Source organism: Phodopus roborovskii, unplaced genomic scaffold (assembly GCF_943737965.1).
Source record: "Phodopus roborovskii unplaced genomic scaffold, PHOROB, whole genome shotgun sequence".
NCBI lineage: Eukaryota > Metazoa > Chordata > Mammalia > Rodentia > Cricetidae > Phodopus > Phodopus roborovskii.
The window spans coordinates 21,651,749-21,670,407 of record NW_026126563.1 but is presented as its reverse complement, the minus strand read 5'-3'; the positions used below and the strand labels follow the sequence as shown (position 1 = coordinate 21,670,407).

The following is an 18,659-nucleotide window of genomic DNA, read 5'->3' as shown; positions in this document are numbered from 1 at the left end:
CCTGGTTCAAATCATGACTTTACTCAAATTCCCCTACTAGTAACACTTGACATTTCAACTGTATTTTTATAACAGTTTTACTGTTCTTTCTGTACAAGTATTACTTAACCTTATGATTATGGTGCAGGGATGTACACAAAGCATTTTCTATTGTTTTTGGATGGGCACATCTCTCCCTCATGTTTTTTAACTTGCTCACAATGCTGTATTATACAAATAGTGTTGATTTCTCTATTATAACTATATAAAGTTATATAGTTATATATTATAACCACAGCTCTGGTTAATTTGGTCTGTGATGCTTATTTTATATGAAATTTTATAATAAAACTTGTGAATTTTTAAAAAATTAGGAAGAAGGGGAAAAAGAGAAAAAACAAAGACACCTCAAAAGTAGTAAGCAAGAGAGGAGACCCATTTGTAAGAGAACATGAGTGTGACAGCTAGCAAAAGCAAGCAGCCTCCAAGCCTTACCGGTGTATAAGAGGAAAGGTTTATTTCCCACACATGCTGCCATTCAGCTATAGCTACTGTGTCTGTTTACATGTTCTTCCTTCTGAGACCCAGAGACAAGGACTGAATGCCTCTGGGCACGTTGCTTTAATACTATAGGGAAGAGTGCATTACTGAGACCATTTATAGCTCTTACAGCTTCAGCAAGAATGTTTCCAATATCACTGCTCATATTTCATTGTGTGAAGCAAGTCATGTAGTCAGATATCATGTTAATGGGATAGACAGACAGTTACCAAAGAAGTACAAATAGACAATGAACACTAGAAAAAAAGTGTCTGACACTGGGAATTTATTAAAACTACTCTGAGATGCTATTGCACCTAAGTCAAGACAGCTATACTCAAGAAAGCAAGTGACTTCCCAGCAAGATGGTTTGAAGGACAAAGGGTCTTGGTGTGCAAGCCTGCTGATAGGAGTTCAGTTCATGGAACTCATGTAAAGGTAGAGAGAGAGAGGGAGAGAGAGAAAATCAATCACACCAATTCCCATGTGCCATGGCATTTATGTTTCACTCCACACATCGTGCATGTGCATACACACACACACACACACAGACAGACACACACACACACACACACAGACACACACACACACACACACAGACACACACACACACACACACACACACACACACACACACCCCTACATTCATTCATTCATTGTTCAGCCAAAAAGAAGGAACATTGAATTAAAATAATAAATGAAACAAGTCAGACTCAGCAAATTGTCACCTGTTTTCTACCATATATAGAATCTAGGTAGGTGTGTGTGAATGTGTTTGAGAGAGAGAGAGTTCATTTTATATACTCCCCCACTCCCCCCCCCCACTCTACTCCACAGAGGGTGTAAGGCCTCTCTTGGGGAGTCGACAAAGTCTGGTATATCAGGTTGAGGCAGGTCTTAGGCCCTCCCTCCTGTATTCATGCTGAGCAAGGTATCCCACCATTTTATTTGTCTATAGACTCTAGTTTTGTAATATATATATATATATATATATATATATATATATATATATATATATCAAGAAAGAAAAAGGGAGTGCTATGGAATAATCTTCTTGTACATTATAAAGATTTCTCACTTTAATTTTTTTTAATAAAACACTGATTGGCCAGTAGTCAAGCCGGAAGTATAAGTAGGTCGACCGAACTAAGAATGATGGGAAGGGGAAGGGTGAAGGCAAGCGTTGCCAACCAGATGCAGAGGAAGCAAGATGAGTATGTGAGACTGAGAAAAGACACCAAGCCACATGGCTAAACGTAGATAAGAATTATGGGTTAATTCCAGTTTAAGAGCTAGTTGGTAATAAGCCTGAGCTACCAGTTGAGCATTTATAATTAATATAAGTATCTCTATGGTATTTGGGAGTTGCTTGCAGGAAAACAACTTCCACCTATGGGGGAGGGGGAGAATTTTGAGGAAGGGGACCTGCAGGAAGAGCATAGGAGGAAGCACCCAGTTCAATTTCATGGAGTATGAGTTTGAAATGTCCCAATGAAACCCACTTATTATTTTTAACAATGAATTGTCATCATGACAATTGGGATATTCTGACAGTTAATCCCATTCATTGGGTTTTCTTTCTGAGGTAACACCTTGTGTGTCTCTCCAACAATAAATCAAACTGATGTTTCAGCAAATGCAATGATTTCTTCCCAATGTTTTATTTGCCTTTCTCCTAAATATTCTTCTATGTCATCTTACAATTCAGTATGCATTAACTACGATTCTGTTTCTTAGATACAATAATATCCCAAATGCAACTTAAGAATGAAAGCATGTATTTTGGCCTGAATAAACAGGGGGATAGAATCATCAGTAGAAGGGATTCAGGGGTGGCAGCAGGAACATTAAACATAGACAACCACATTTTATCACCACACAGGAAGCAGGAAAAGGGTAGAAAGTGGGGTTAGGCTCTCAAACTTCAAGCAGCCCTCAGTGACACCCTTCCTCCAGAGCATCTCTGCCTCCTAATGCACAACAGCTCCACCCCCTAAGGACCAAGAGTTCACATACATCATATCTTTAAAAACAACACCACACTGTGCTTGACTCGGGTGTCTCAAGCTTGCTTTTCACCCATCAAACACACTCTGGGCATGAATATCTTTGCATTTGCTTCCTCAACTTATTGTTTTAGATCATCATGTTTATGGCACCTTTTCATTTGGTTATGTTAAGAGACTTTTGTTGTTTTAGCTTGGTTTTTACTGTGCCTTTCATCCTTTCTTCTAAGACATACTGGCAATATCAATATCATTAATAATAAAAAATTAATCTGATTCTAGTGATCAAGCCAGAGTAATCATATGTGTACTTCCATTACAGAGTGGAGCCCAGCAAGCTACTTTGTAACCAAGGGTTTCCTTTTTTATACTGTTTGTATATTTCCTAAACCATGGCAAACAAAATTTTACTTTACCAAAATCTCCACTTAATTCACAGCAATAACATGTCCTTATGATTTACTAGAACTCTGATTATAATGAACGAATATTGTAGGAAACGTGTACAAACAAACTTAGAGAGATCAAACTTAAAATGGTTTTAATACACAGATATTATTATAAATTCATATTTATAGATAATGAATACCTGTGAGTACTAATTTTCTTTCATCATGAGAAAATGAAATTTTAGCACACTATTATAAGAAATGCAAATACACTTAAATATCTGTATGATCCTGTTACACAGGAAAGCCATGATCTATAAAATGACATTGTAATATTTATTTAATTTTACTACTTTCTACAAGTACTGTGGTAAATTTTTTATGTAGAAATGTTTTTCAGAATAATATTTTTTTTAAAAAATGTGAAACAGTCTTATGAAAATGTTTTAGCCATAATATTTTAAATCTCTTAACATATCTCTAGTACTATCTTCCAGAAATATTTTGTGATTTCTTTTTTCTTTTTCTTTTTCTTTATTTTTTTTTTTAAGACTGGGCAGTACAAGAACTTGTCCTAAACTCCATTTCTTTGATTATCACTGAGGCTGAATATTTATACAACCTCTCTAGGATTCACACTTCATTAATTATTCATGGGCATTTCCCGGGGAAAAATGAAGAAGTCAAGTTTCCAGCAGCCAAAGTTTCTTTCCTCAAAGCCCACAGCTGTGTGCAGCTGGGATATGTATAGAATGTTCATTTTGTATATTCATGTTCAAGGTTGTTGTTTTAGTTTTCTTTTTCACTTACCCAATTATTTGCAAGTTAACTTGGCTTCAATTTAACTGCCATTTTGTGAACATTCAAATATACTTAGTATATCGGCAGTGACAGCAATTTCAGATATGAGAACTAATGTTAAAACAGGAAGAGCAGGTAAGATAATGAACCATGTGTTCCTGCTTCTCCCCACCCTCTCTCTCTCTCTCTCTCTCTCTCTCTCTCTCTCTCTCTCTCTCTCTCTCTCTCTCTCTCTGTGTGTGTGTGTGTGTGTGTGTGTGTATGTGTGTGTGTGTAAGTAGCCACAAGCAAGCACTATAGCCCTAGAGGTCAATGTGAAAGATACTAAGTCATTTTAAGGATTAAGTTGAGAACAAAAATAGAAAAAAAAAATAGATCAAAAGAGCTATATGCTGTATTCTGGCTAGTTTTTCACAGCCTTGACTCAAACTTAGCCTTACCCAGGAAGAGGGAATCTCAACTGAGGAACTGCTTCCATCTCAGTATGTGGATACATCTGTTGGGCATTTTCTTGGTTGCAGATTGATGGGCAAAGGCCCCTCTCTCACTGTGGGTGGTGTCACCCGGGCTGGGAATCCCGGGTAGCTAAACCCTGGATAGAGGTAGCTAAACATGAGCCTGGAAATACGGAAGGGAGTGGCTTTCCTCTATGGTTGAAGCTTCTGTTTCTGCTTCTTTTCCTGTCCTGATGACTTTCATCAAGGACTGGCTGTGACCTGGGTATGTAAGCCAACTAGATCCTTCCCTCCCTAAGTTGCACTTGGTCATGGTATTTACCACAGTAACATTAAAGCACACATGACAAAAATCGGTGCTGGAAGTGGGATATTGCCATGATAGGCCTGGCCATATTGTTTCTCAGTACGATTGTGGAAAGATTTCATAGCTTTGAGCTGAACTATGAGCCCAATAAAACATTTCTTCCCCAAGGTTTCTTTTGATCATGATGATGCTTTATCAGAAACTCAGAACCCTAAACCGAAGATTCTCAGATCCCTGTTCCAAGATTTCATAGTAGTGATCATTACACAATTTAAGGTTGCAAAAACAAACAAACAAACAAAACCAAAAAACAAAAACTTCTTGCTGGTGCTACCAGCTGAAACTAAATGTATAGGAAAACAAAACAAAACAAAAAATGAAAGATTGGAAGAAAGACAGTGATATGCTTGATGAGAACTGGTGTGGAAAGATACAAAGACCATTGTCTAACAGTATTTTGACTTGTGCTGTAAAAAATGGCAAAAAGTTTATCAAGATCATTGAAATATATTAAATGTGGAAGTACTATAACTCTCAAACAAGCTCCTCCATATCTATGATGTCATCTCTCTTAAGATCCTGAATATCAGGAGATGGAATTTTGTGGGGTAAGTTAAGGTTTTGATCACAGATAATATAAATCCCTCCCCCCAAAAATGATAGGCCAGAATCATTAAATTAAATTATTTTTGGGACCCCTTAAATGCATACATATAATATTTACTTTAAGTATATAATGGAATAAAATGTTACTCTTTAGAAAATTCATATAAAAGTCAAGTCAAAGTTATTCTAATGAGCAGGAATTAGGTAGTTTCTATGAAGAAAGTGACAAATACTATTAAAAGAAGTTTAATAGTATCAATCTCTAACCATGACTCAATAACAACAAGCAAATTTCCAAATATTACTACAATCTAAAATGAAGACATTCTGACTACATTAGTAGCAGATTTTTATTATTGTTATAACTAAATTCCCAATGTGGTATTATTTTATAACAAAGTGGTCTTTGCCCCATCTGTTTCCACTTAAGATCTGTTCCTTCTGTTCCTTCTGCTTCGGTGAATGGTCCCCTTACTAGCTTCACTGTGTCATGCATACCTATAGACACAAGATTCTTTTTAAAATGTATTTGCCTGTTTTTCTATCATGGTCCCATTTCTAAAGAGACACTGAATTTGCTAAATTATTTTCCATTTAGAAATAATGCAGGCTTGGTTAGCTTTTCACCCACATGATTTAAAAGAAAAACACACAACTTTATCAAAGGTGTATATCCAGTTCCCTGTAACTACTACTACTACTCGGTAGTAGCTATTCATACCATATTGCCTTCCAATTTTAGAACACCAATGACCAACTTAGGGCGAGATGCATTGTGAGCATCTCTTTTTGGTTGTTTGTTCATTTGTTTGATTTTCAAGACAGGGTTTCTCTGTGTAGCCCTGGCTGTCCTGGAACTCTCTCTGTAGACCAAGCCAGCAAGACACACAGGGACCTGCCTACCAGAGTTCTAGGATTAAAGAAACATGCCATCATGGTGGGTTAGTGAGCATACATTAAGTATGTGTTGAATAATATTCTAAGAAGAAAATTTTCAATTTTATTATATAATATATGTGACATTCTGTAAGATAAATTTTAATATAGAAAGACCAGTGACTTTATCATTTAGTCATTTTTCTGAGAAATGGCTTTAGAGGTTGCTATTTTTACTTAATGCAGCATATATCCCCAAAGAGGATTTTTATAGCTTTATAATTATGAGCCCATGTGTTCTCTAAAGAAATAAACTCCTGATTGAGACCTCATCAAGGAACATGTTTAAAAATGGGCTTACACGATTATAAAACACATTAGAAAATATCCACCATGAATGACAGTTGATTATATATATATATATATATATATATATATCCCACAGTAAGTTGACATAATAGAATGACTATATTTAAATATATATATTTGAGTACATACTCTAATAATCTTATCATTTCAGACCTTATATAATGGTGATATTCTATAAATCCCAAATGAATTTAAAATGGTTACAGGAACATAATAAAGTAAAAAAAGAATCTAGACAAACTTTCTAAATAGTCCTTTAAAATGGCCCATCATAGGCCCATAGGGAGTGGCATTATTGGGAGGTGTGATCTTATTGGAGGAGTTGTGGCCTTTTAGGAAGTGTGACACTGGGGGAGGCTTCAAGGGTTCAGATGCTCAAGCCAGGCCAGTGTCAACTATAGCAGGATTTTCTAAAACACAGAGCAACGTTAAATGCCTTTCTTGGGATAGTGATGTACCACTGAGCCTGAGAACCACTTCCTTCATTGATGATGGTATGTGGTCCTCAGATGGCATGTTGTTTTATCCTAAGCAGGAGGTACCTATCAATGCCAGCAGACTTTTGGTTGCCTAGCTGAGATGCTGCTACAGGAGCGATGAGATGCTGATAATCATCAGTCAACACACAGGACACTCTCTGTCCACAGCAAATGTCTCATCTGGTATAAAATGCCAGTATTGGTGGGGTCTGAGAACTGGTGAAGTGGAGTTTAATCTTTCACTCTTCCATTTAAAGAATTCTCTGGTAAAAACAAACAAGCAAACAAACAAGCACTATTGTGTGAATCAAAGTGATAACAGGAGTGCAGAAAGGATTTTCAGCCTATGATGCATAGGAAAGGTGTGCATAGCAGCTGTTGATAGTGGGTTCTTCTGAAGCCCAAGGCTTTCCTGTAGATATTTGTGCTTCTGACATTGGGCATAGCCTATCAATTAGGACTAACCAACCGAAGTGCAAACAAATACCTTCAGTCACAGGTTACATATTCAGATTTAAGCTAACTGCTTGGTTGTTTTGTAACTTTGTCAACATAAAGTATAAACATTTTATCATTATTGCATATATTTGTCAAATATATATTGTCTTAGAATAATTAAGTTATTCTAACTATATGTTCTCTTAGAGTAACCTATTAAAATTTGCTTCTTTTTTTATAGTCTAAGGAAAAAAATGGAGTATGAGTCTGAAAGTCAGTCATTGCTGGACCTGAAGATAAAGAATAACAACTACCTCAGGGAGCTCTACAAGCAATCTTATAACATCGGGGCTATTTACCACCTAGCTAAACATAAAACAGATGAGATAGAGAACCAAATAGCCGAAGTGAGAAGAAAATTCAAGGTCAGATATCGTTGCCGTCTCTGAACTGTGAAAACAGTAATTAACCTGAGTTTTCTTGACTTGCTGTTTCTTAGTAGTTAGATTTTAGGTTAAGGGTTAATAATCTCCTTGGAGACCAACAAAGTCCCTGTTACACAAGCACAAGGGCCTGGGTTCATATCCTGAGAACACATGTAAAAACTGGGCCCAGTGGAACCCCAGCACTTGATAAGAAGTCCATTGTCTAGCCAGCCTAGCCAAGCCAATGAACTTCTAGTGTAGTGTGAGAGCTTTTCCCCAGAAACAAAGGTGGAGTGAGTGAGGAAAGATGCTCACTTGCCTCCACATGAACACACACTACATGCGTGTGCACACCCACCCACACTTGCAAGTGTATAAACACACCAAAAAAGAAAAAGAACTTATTTCAACCAAATGGCTTAGGTGTGCATGCAGGCATGTGGCTGGTTATTGAAGCCTAACTCAGGGTCTCATGCATGCTAGGTAAGCGCCCTGTCAAGTGAGGCATATGCCAAGCCATATTAGACACTTCCTTAACCACATCAAACATGCAAGAATAAAATCATCTCTCTCTTCAAAAGGTGAGGGTTCAGTGCAGCTAGCTTATCAACCACCTTTTGCTATGACCAGACACAAATATCTGAAACCAGGAATGCAGAACTGGGTTGAGTTTTCTCCTATACACATAACGTATATGACAGGAAGTGAGAGTTCTAGGATGCATCTTTGGGCCCCTCTATAACTCACTCATGAGGCACTCCTCATCGAACTTGCCAAAGTACCAGGAACCTTCTAGATGACAGCGCTAGCGCTACAGAGTGAAATGTTTATGTGACCCAGTTCACTCCTATTTGAGCAATATCAATGAGTCAACACTTCCTGCCATTGGTTCCCATGTCAGTACTGGTTTTCTTAACTGAAGGAGAGGTAAAAAGCCACGTAGAAGAACATAGATTAATAGATACTGGTTAGTTCAAGTTATAAGAGCTAGTTGGGGAAAAGTCTAAGGTAAAGGCCAAGCTTTCACAATTAATAATAAGTCTCCATGGCATTGTTTTGGGGCTACTTAGAGAATACATGAACAGGAGGCTTCCATCCAGCATGCCACTGTCTTTTTGTTGACTGATAGAGAATGTCTGTACTGCATCCTGAGTGTGTCAGTGGTGCTTGAATGTGAGTCCTTATTTTTGCTGAGAGGTATTCTGTTGCTCAACTATGTTCCCCATCACATTTTTCTTGTAGGCCTACTTTCATATTTGTTGCCATGTGCTAAAACTAACCCAGACTCTCTGTTATCCAGAGATAATTATAGCCATGTCACTTCTGGGTTATTTCTGAGAAATGCCCTAGCTATAGAGGTACAACTTCTAAATAAAACTCTTATAAGTTAACATATCAGTAACTTATTTTAAGCAACAAAAGACATTTCCAACAATATCAGATGATATCTGACCCAATTTCCCCAAAACTTGAGTGTAGTTAGTCTTTCTTGTTGGACTTTCTTTGGACCACTAGCCCAAAAATAATGACATGGAGAATTATTATTATCTGTGAAAGCTTGGCCTTCACTTTAGACTTTTTCCCTACTAGCTCTTATAACTTGAATTAACCAGTTTCTATTAATCTATGTTCTGCCACATGGCTTTTTACCTCTCCCCCATTCTTGCTGGTGTTCCTTACACGCATCTAAATTTGAACCCTCTGAGTTCCTCTCTCTGCCCAAAAGTCTTGCGTATTCTCTCCTGCCTAGCTATTGGTCATTCAGATCTTTATTAAACCAATCAGAATAAAACAGCAACATATTTCCCCACAGTGTGATCAAATATCCCATAACACTTCAGTATCAATAACTGACTTATTCAGGAAAGAAGTGCTTTCTCAGAGTGCAGGGTAAAAGCCGCAAGCCATGATAGCACATGAGACAATAAGAAGGCAGTGTATCTTCAGTCATGATAGGGAACAGATGAATGTAAATATCTAAACATGTCTCAAGAATGTGACATTGCATCAAAAATGTTTAAAAGCTGTTCCCAGGTGATAAATTCTTCCCAAACTTTCAGCTGAAGTCTTCTGAGCAAGCTGTAAGATTCTGGTATTATTATTCTGAACTTAATGCAATTTCTGGTGGAACAGTGGGTTGATCGGGTCTCTGGCTCTGAATTAGATTAATAGTGAAATAAGTTAGAGCTCGCTAGAAAGGAAGGAATGGGGTGGGAGGAAGACTTGTATCAGCAAAGCTACTTTATGTTGGCCTGTGTGGTGGTTCATCTTGTCAGCATTACAGGATTTACAGTCACCAGGGAAATACATCTCTGAGCACATCTGTGAAGGATATTTCACATTAGATTAATTGAGGCCTGGGGTGCAGGATTGAAGGAAAGGGAAAGAGAGAATTGAGCATCTATCCATTGCTTTCCATTTCCTGTTGATCCTGTCACCATGACATCTGCTCATGGTAGACCCTTCTGTCCATATGTTACCTTTGCCAGGTGCTCTGTCAAAACCACAAAACAATTAGCCAATGACAGCTATGTATTTATGGTGATTTAATTGTTTTAGTATTCACACCACTGTATAATTGTTATGGATGCATTCATTTGGGGGATAACTTTGGAACATGGAGAAGAAAACATCGGATTAGGGACTTGTAGTTGCTGTAACAGTGCACCTGTACTTTGGCCAACAAACGTTTCTAATCCCAAGGTCAAAATTTAAAAATAATCATGTGGGGGACAAAAAGATTAACTGATCCTTAAAATGTTATAGTTCATACTAATCTAGTACTGAGATTTACCTTTAGAAGACCATAGTTTCCTTTTAATAATTTTTCAATTGTTTCAATAAGTCTCAAACTCTTTGCTACAGAAAACCCTTGTTCCTCCTTCCTAACGTTTCAGGAGACGCCTGTATCTGGTTTTGTTTCCATTGTTCCCAGTTCTCAGTAGCTTACAGATAACCAAAATCCAACCATAGATGGAAAATCCTATAACAAAAGTACTCAGGCTTTGAACAACACACCTTTAGCAGCAGCGGTGAAACCTCAAGTCACCTGATCTACTGGTTCCACTTAATGTGCAAATCATCCCTCTATCTGTCAATCATGCCTATATCTTTCAATCATACCTCTATCTGTCTGATGCATCTGCTTTGAGTACTTTGCCTGCCTGTTAGTCACTCAGTGGCTGTCTTGGCTTAGCAAATCACCTGTTATAATGTTGCATTATCCTTATCAGATATTAGTTTTTCACATATGTGAAATTTGGGTAGTAAATCCCTTTTCTATAACATGATTATGAGATGAAAGAGATGTCTTTCATTATTTACCTGATGTACTAGGCTTTCAATAAACAGTTATTGTTTGCAGTGTGTTGTTTACCTTCTATGCACTTTTTAAGCAGACTCAAAAGTTAAGTGTCCTCATCGTTAAATGATTATTTTTTCAGCCTGAACATCAGTAAAATTGCGCTCCCCCCCCCCAGCTATGAAATAGTCTTTACATTTCTCTCTATGTCTTTTTAGAATAGTCTGTCTATGAGATGGAATTGGGATCCCAATTAGATATTCTGTATACAGGGTTACTGATTATCCACACAGAGGTTCAATGTGGGTATTACGGTATTTGGCTGAGACCTGACAAACTAATGAAGGATAACGATATTGTCAATATCATATTTAGATAGAGCCAGTTTGGGCCATTGCCAGACTTTACATTGAGGTGATGCTCACCACGAAGCATCCTGACTCAGTAGCCAGAGGCAGTCTATCTTACCCAATTATTTCAGACCAGGTATTTTTGTTTGTTTGTTTTTGTTTTTTAAATAAATCTCAAATTGGTTTCAAACCTTATAGGAGTTCTCCAACATTCTTCTTAGTTCCTGTCCATCACTATTAGGTAAATGGAGGTTGACATTCTCCTTGCTGCCTGGGTTTCCACACACAGCATACCTATCAGCCTCTCATACCTATTCAGAGGTCTTTCATCTGGAATAGTAGTCTCTAGCAGTATCATAGCTCTCTGCTGCCACCTTCTGGTTTCTGGCTGCTAAAACCAGGCAGCAAGCAGGTCGGCGGCGAACCCTTGACAGAAAATCCCAGAGGCTATATATTCTTTCAAATCCAAAGAGATTTTTGGGTCTCTTTGTTCCTTTTCCCCCAAAACCAGAGTTGAATAGCTGCAACAGATACCTTATAGCCCGCACAGCTTAAAGTATTTCCCCTCTCGCCCTTTACCAGAAGTTTCTCTGACCCTGCCTCCGAAGAACTCAGTAACTGAAAATGTAGGCACAGCCACCGCCAGAAGCAGTGAGCAAAAGTCCTGAAGTGGCATGGACACAGAAGGGGCGACTGTCTCACCCTGTCCCACCACGGAGATCTCACAGCACTCGTGTTGTGTCCGTATGTCTGTGGAAGGGACGACATCCGCTAATTGCTGCCCTAACCCGAAGGCAGTTAAATGTAGATTATGGGCAAAAAGCCTCAAAAGCCCCGGGATCCTTACAGCACAAAGGATAAAAAAAAAAAAAAAAAAAAAAAAAAAAAGGCCAGCTAACAGCGCATAGGAAGAAGGGTGTGCAGCCCTTGCCAAGACCTTGCATGTCCCTCCACTGCCCTCTGCTGATAAAGCTTAACTTTCCTCAAGCTGTCAAAAACACAAGTCTTGGTCTCCAACTTTAAAAAGAGGTGGGTGGGTGTGCTGAGATAGATGCCTAAGGGTGTTTGTTGATCTTCCAGAGGATAAGAGTTCAGTTCCCAGCACCCACTCTGGGGGCTCACAGGTACCTGTAACTCGAGTTCCAGAACTCCTGCTGCCCCCTCCCTCTTCTGTGCTCTCCGGGTACTGAATACTCAGGCACAGGCACACATGCACAGAAATAAAAGCGAGGATCTTTCGTCCCATGAACATTGCAAGGTCATAGGCCAAGTTCGAGAGAGAATTTCCCTTGGTGTAAATTTATTTATTTTGTCCAGCCCCAGTTCAATTCAAGTATGACGCCCTGGAGAGGAATGTGACATGGTCATAACATTGTGTCAGAGATGCAAGTAGAAATCACAAGATATACACTATTTTGCTCATCACTGGTGGTATTAGGTTTGATCCTGTGTTTCAGCTTCACCCGATATAGTGGTGCAGACCCATCTGCTTGTACATAGTAGGTAATCAGCTGCATATTTTGAGTTAGTGTCAGATTTTTGCTCAAAGGTCTTAGCATCTGTCAGAGATTCAGAGTTGAACACTCTATGGGCACAGTTGTGATGGAGCAGTTTTCTGGGCTCTCATTCGCTTTCCAGTGACCTTACAATTTGAAGAATGTATGGACTGAGTGTGGGTGCCTTACAGACATCTTCCAGGAGAAGGCAGGCTTCCTTTGGCTCTCTCTGCTCCCCCAACCTCCTTTACACATGAAATGTTGCTGCAGCCCCAAGGCTAGTTTGTCTCTTTGTATTCCCATTATATCCCTGCTTCCCCAAGTCTAAGGGAAAAATATCTTGCTGGCCTGGACCCTTCACCCATGCTCAAGTTGCTGGTTACCAATGAAAGTCTACCAATGCTGATAACCAGTGCAGTTATGATGTTTTAATGCTAGTATCACATGATGCATTAAATTCTAAAAGTATGCTCTTTAGTTTGAAATACTCCAAACAGCTTGCTTCCCTAACATAGACAGCAAAAGTAATGTGTTTGTTTCTCAGAAACTCATTTGTTTTTGTAAATTATCCTTTTGGAGCATTGCACAGTAGTGTAGTAGGCACAGAATGGAATCTGGTGAAGACACCCGGGAGCTTAGCGCCAGATGCTCCCCATACTCAAGTGTGGTGTCCAGCAGTCCTCGGCGCCAGACTTTCTTGAAGACAAGGATCACATGGCCTCAGCCCTCAGTTTTCTCATCTTCAAAAGTTCACAATAGCAGCCACCATGTTTTAGGTTTGGAATCTCCCCACAAGGTCCTTGTGATAAAAGCTTGTTCTCCACAACGGCATATATATAGGACAGTAGAGATATTAAGTGGTAGAATGTGATGTAGTAGATTTTTGTGTCATTTGAAGTTGTGCCCTCCAAGGAAGCTATGGAATCCTGATCTTCCTTCCTTTGCTTCCTGAGTATAAAGTGTGTGCTTCCGTCAAACCCAAGTTACTGCTGTAAAATTCCTACTTGCCTCTGGCTTAAAAGCAAGGGGCTGGGCTACATTGATAATGGCAAGAGAGCCTCTGTGATCATGAACAGAACTGGCCCTCTCTTCCTCATAACTGACCACCTCAAATTTTTGTTAAGACAGGAGACTGACTACCCTTCTTTAGTAGGGGCTACCAAAATAAGTGTATACTCACACATATAAGATAAATGTGTGAATACATATAAATGTTCACACACACACACACACACAAGACCCTCCATTGTTGATGTGCCACTGCAGTGGGCCTCTAGCTTTCCCTTAATCTATACCAGTGGTTCTCCACCTGTGGGTCACAATGACCCACATTAATCACATATCAGATAGCCTGTGTAACAGATATTACAATTCATAACATTATCAAAATTACAGTTATAAGGTAGCAATGACAATTTTATGGTTGGGGGTCACCACAACATAAAGAAATGTATTAAAGAGTCACAACATTATGAAGGTTGAGAATCACTGCCCTACAGAGTTCCAGTATACACAAGTTTCAGTGAACTTCCAGCCACACAATTAAGCCAGGACTTGAGGCATAAAATACATGTAAAGTAGTACGATACAGCTCATCCTCAAAACTGGTACCCAATAAATGTTAAAACAGCAAAGCATTTCACAACTCCTGTGGCTCTTTGTCATCCCCCAGCTTCTGCCTTTGAGCCTTTCCAGTAATGTTGCAATCATAGTTTGAGGGAACAGCCCACATGCTGACCTTGTGTTAATTCAGCCTCTTAGTCATTTGTGATCATTTCTTCCTGGTTCTGTTCTCAGCAGCTGCATAATTCATGGGAAGAGCTCCTAACCTTGATGTGTATTTCATTTCATGGCCCACTGTGGGGTTACTAGCAGACTGACACCTCTTCACCCAAAGTTTCAGTTCCAGCTCTCATCACCCTCTAACGTAGGCTCCAGAAGCGCAGGATTGCTGCTTAGAGAGCCTTACAAGGCTGTCCTCTGAAAGAGAAGGCCAAGAGAGAACTGGCCACTCTACATGATACCTTCCTATCATTTTGAACAGTCCTAAGAATCTAGAAATCATTAGGAGTCCAGACCATTAACCATGGTCCCTGAGATGCATCAAACTGTATGAATTAGCATTTTGATCCCACCAGCTATGGGAAAAGCACTTGGACAGGAAAGCTGCTACCTTTGTATTTGGACAATTTAAGTATTTGTCTTAATTTTCTGATATAAAATACAAGGAAACAAAACCAGGTACAAGTAGCTATTTTGTATATTTATTTATAAAATTAGCATTAGATGAGCACATACAGTAGACATGTTCCTATTTTAGCCATCTCTAACTCCAGTAAAATAGCCTCATGCACTATTTCTCTGTCTTGTTTATTGGATAAAACTACCTAGATTCCTCTCTTTGCTTGAAGACACCCTTCTTCCTTGTACAGCTTAGACCTGGGGCTGATATTCCAAAGGTCCATCATGGAACCTTAGTCAAACCTGGGACAAAACTGAAGGCCCATGCTTGCTCCTTGGCTCTGTAGAGTGTTGGTTGAGAAAGTGTAGGAACTGTATCACAGTTGGGCCTGTCTCTCTCCCTGCCCAGTTCTGCCTCATTCCTCTGTGTTCCCAGGGTTTGGTGTAAACAACTTCTCAGTGTCCCTTACACTGACCTGCAACCCACAGTCAGTCTTCAGGAATACACCCTGGAAATCTAAGATGTCAAGAGAAGTCATCCCATTCTTTTGTGACACCCATAGCCTGATTACCAGAGGATCCTCTTGTCTCATTTGTCTTTTGTGCCCGATAGGGTATTTTAAAGGACAGTGGCAGTCCCTGTAGGAAGCATACAGCCTCTAGGTTGTTGTGAGGGGCCCTGTGGTCCAGGGGTTTTTTTGTTTTGTTTTGTTTTTTTGTTTTGTTTTGTTTTGTTGTTGTTGTTTGGGGGGATTGGTGACGAGAATGATGGCCCACAAAACCATTAGGCAATGTGGTTGGAAGCACCCTTACAGTCTTGAGTCTGGGAAAGTGATAGCTCCACTGCCTTGTCAGGCCTAGGTGCTCTTCCAGTGCAAGACTAGTCTAGACAACGGAGGTTGGAACCATGAAAGAAAGCTTGGGGAAATCCCTCTTAGACTCTGAAAAGAAACTTGCTTGACTGTGGATTCCTCCACTGGAAATAGGGTGTGTTGCTGGAGGGTTTTCTTGTCCTGGCAGGTTCCACGGCCCCTTTGTCCCAAAAGCACACAAAGACTTATATTATTAAACTGTTGGTTGATGGCTAAGGCATCTTATTGGCTAGCTCTGTCTTAATTATTAACTCATAACTACTAATCTATGTGTTTCTACATGGCTTTATCTTACCAGAGAATGCCTAGCACATCCTGACTTCCTGGCCACTACAAGGCATCTCCTTTTGGTTCTTCTCTGCCTATCTTTCCCAAAATTCTCCTTGCCTCCTAGTCCCACCTATCTTCCTGCCTCTATTGGCCAAACAGTGTTTTATTCAACAACAAATAAGAGAAATATATATACAGAAGGACATCCCCCATCAAGGGTGTGCACATTTCATACAAGATAACAATTATTTCAAATGGTGGTGTGTCTTTCCTTCTTTAATTTTTTCTTTTCACATGTACATTCATGGTTTTGCAGGTTCGTGTGAGTGTGCATGTGTATATGTAGAAGCCTAGGTTGCTCTTCTTAGGAGATGGCACCTCTCACAGACTTGGGGTTCACCATGTAGGCTAGAGTGGCTGGCCACCAAGTGGCAGGGATCTACCTGTCTCCACCTCCCCATCACTGGGATTGCAAGCATGCACCACATTGCCTAATGTTTTACCTGTGCCCAGGAGCTGATCTCAGGTCCTCATTCTTACATGCAGCCATTTTTGCTCACTGATCTATGTCCCTGGCACCCCCTCTTCAGGACAACTGTGTTTACTCTGCTGGCATCAACTCCTTGTCTACCTTAACATTTCTCATACACTGCCTAATCTTTATCCTTTGCAACCATAAGCTTTTTAAAAAATATTAACTCATCTGAATGAAGATGCTTAAATTCACAGTAAACACTGGTTTATTCTCTCAGGAACTGAAAACCTAAAAACAAATGTTGAAAAACAAATGAATTTTAAGGAAAAAAACAGTAAAATAATCCATCCACATTACAGCCAGTGCTTTAAAAGCACTCTTAAGGTACTTTACTAATTGTTTGAAGAAGAAGAAAAAGAAGGAGGAGGAGAAGGAGGAGAAGGAGGAGAAGGAGAAGGAGGAGAAGGAGAAGGAGAAGGAGGAGAAGGAGAAGAAGAAGAAAAGACAAACCTACTCTGGTAGTTGCTTCAGTTGGAAGATGAACTTGTATGCTTGCTTCTCTTTATTGTTTCTGTAGATCTGGAGATACAACCATAGAGTCAGCATCATAGTAGGGAAATCTCAAACCTTTAAGAATATGTGTGGTTGGTTGTTGGTGGCACACACCTTTAATCCCAGCACTAGGAAGGCAGAGGCAGGTGGATCTCTGTGAGTTCCAGACCAACCTGGTCTACAGAGCTAGTTGCCTGCCCCCCCAAAACAAACAAAGAAACAAACAAAACAAACAAACAAAAAAAAAAAAACAAATCTGAAGAATCTGTGTGATTTCTCTTTGCAAACTTGTGTATCTCTTTTGAATCTGGGGGCAGTCTGAAGGTAGACCAACTCCTCTCTCAGACCTCTCTCAGATGCAGGACTCAAGGATAATCACAAGGCAGAAGGGATTGGCGAGTGACTTCCAATGCTGGTTTGTGTCATTTTAAAGCCATACCCAGTAATTAAGACCATTATCCAGGGAGCAAAGGAGAGCTGCTTCCCCTTTTGAATGACTTAGGTTTTGGTTTTGTTTTGTTTTGTTTTGTTTTGTTTTGAAAAAAATGAAGAAATTTCTCTAGTCAAACTGAGACTCTAACGACACTGTGCAAGCTTCACACTTGATTACATCTATCCCACTTTCCACACTTTGTGTTCTGCAGAGTAATACTAAAAGGAGCACATTTTCTGGGGGAGGGGCAGTAAGCCAAGGACATTCTAGATTTTACTTTTTGATTTTTTTTTTTTCTTTTAAGTTCAGGACTGTAAAATACAATCTAGAGGAAACCAAAACCTCAAATAATACTAAGTCCCTTAAAAATAATTGTAATATGCAAATCCTAGTGACTGTTTCCGCTCTTTATTCTGGCACAAGTGAACTGTATCTCTTATTAGTAACTGCTGTTAAAACTTATCCCTAAATATTCTGTGAATAAAGTCTCCTGTTTGACAACTTTTGTGACACACAGGCCAGAGAGGAGTTCCTGAAGAAGCTCACTCGAGGTGAAATGGCTGTGGGGATTGAGATTCAGGTAAAACCAAGTGGGTTTCTTCTTTCCTTCTTCCCTTAATTTGCATTTTACTTAGCATTTTAAATTTGCCTGTAATGAGGCATCTTTTGTCACTGCTCGGTTTGCAAGCCAGCACTTTTCTCTCCTTAGCTGATGACAGTTGGCCTCTGTGTACAACTAGAAAGTCTGATCATGCATAAAGAAACTGACCTCCCATGCACATATCTCATTTTGTGGCTTAATGGGAATTTCTGCCAGTCTAGTGAAAGGGCAGTAGGCCCTAATTCCTAACTGTCTAATTCTTTAGTTTGCTTTCTGATGATGTTACATTTTCTTTACTTTTACTGTCTCTTACTGGGATTCCTTTATTTAACCCTGGGTGGTGGGGGGCATGGGCTATGGTATTTCTACATAAAGGCTTTCAAATAAATGGGAGCATGATAACTAGCCATGATAATTCAGTTTTTCAATCTTGCTTAAGCTTTGATACTCTGATCTAT

General features: G+C 39.4%; 1 protein-coding gene across 1 annotated transcript in view; it reads left to right on the top strand.

The window, feature by feature from the left end:
- Ccdc178 (coiled-coil domain containing 178) overlaps window positions 1-18,659 on the top strand; it is a 284,918-nt gene that overhangs the window by 64,129 nt on the left and 202,130 nt on the right. The window contains exons 13-14 of the mRNA XM_051202056.1: window positions 7,487-7,670; window positions 18,118-18,180. Coding sequence (XP_051058013.1) covers window positions 7,487-7,670; window positions 18,118-18,180 — 247 coding nt within the window. The remainder of the gene's footprint in view (window positions 1-7,486; window positions 7,671-18,117; window positions 18,181-18,659) is intronic.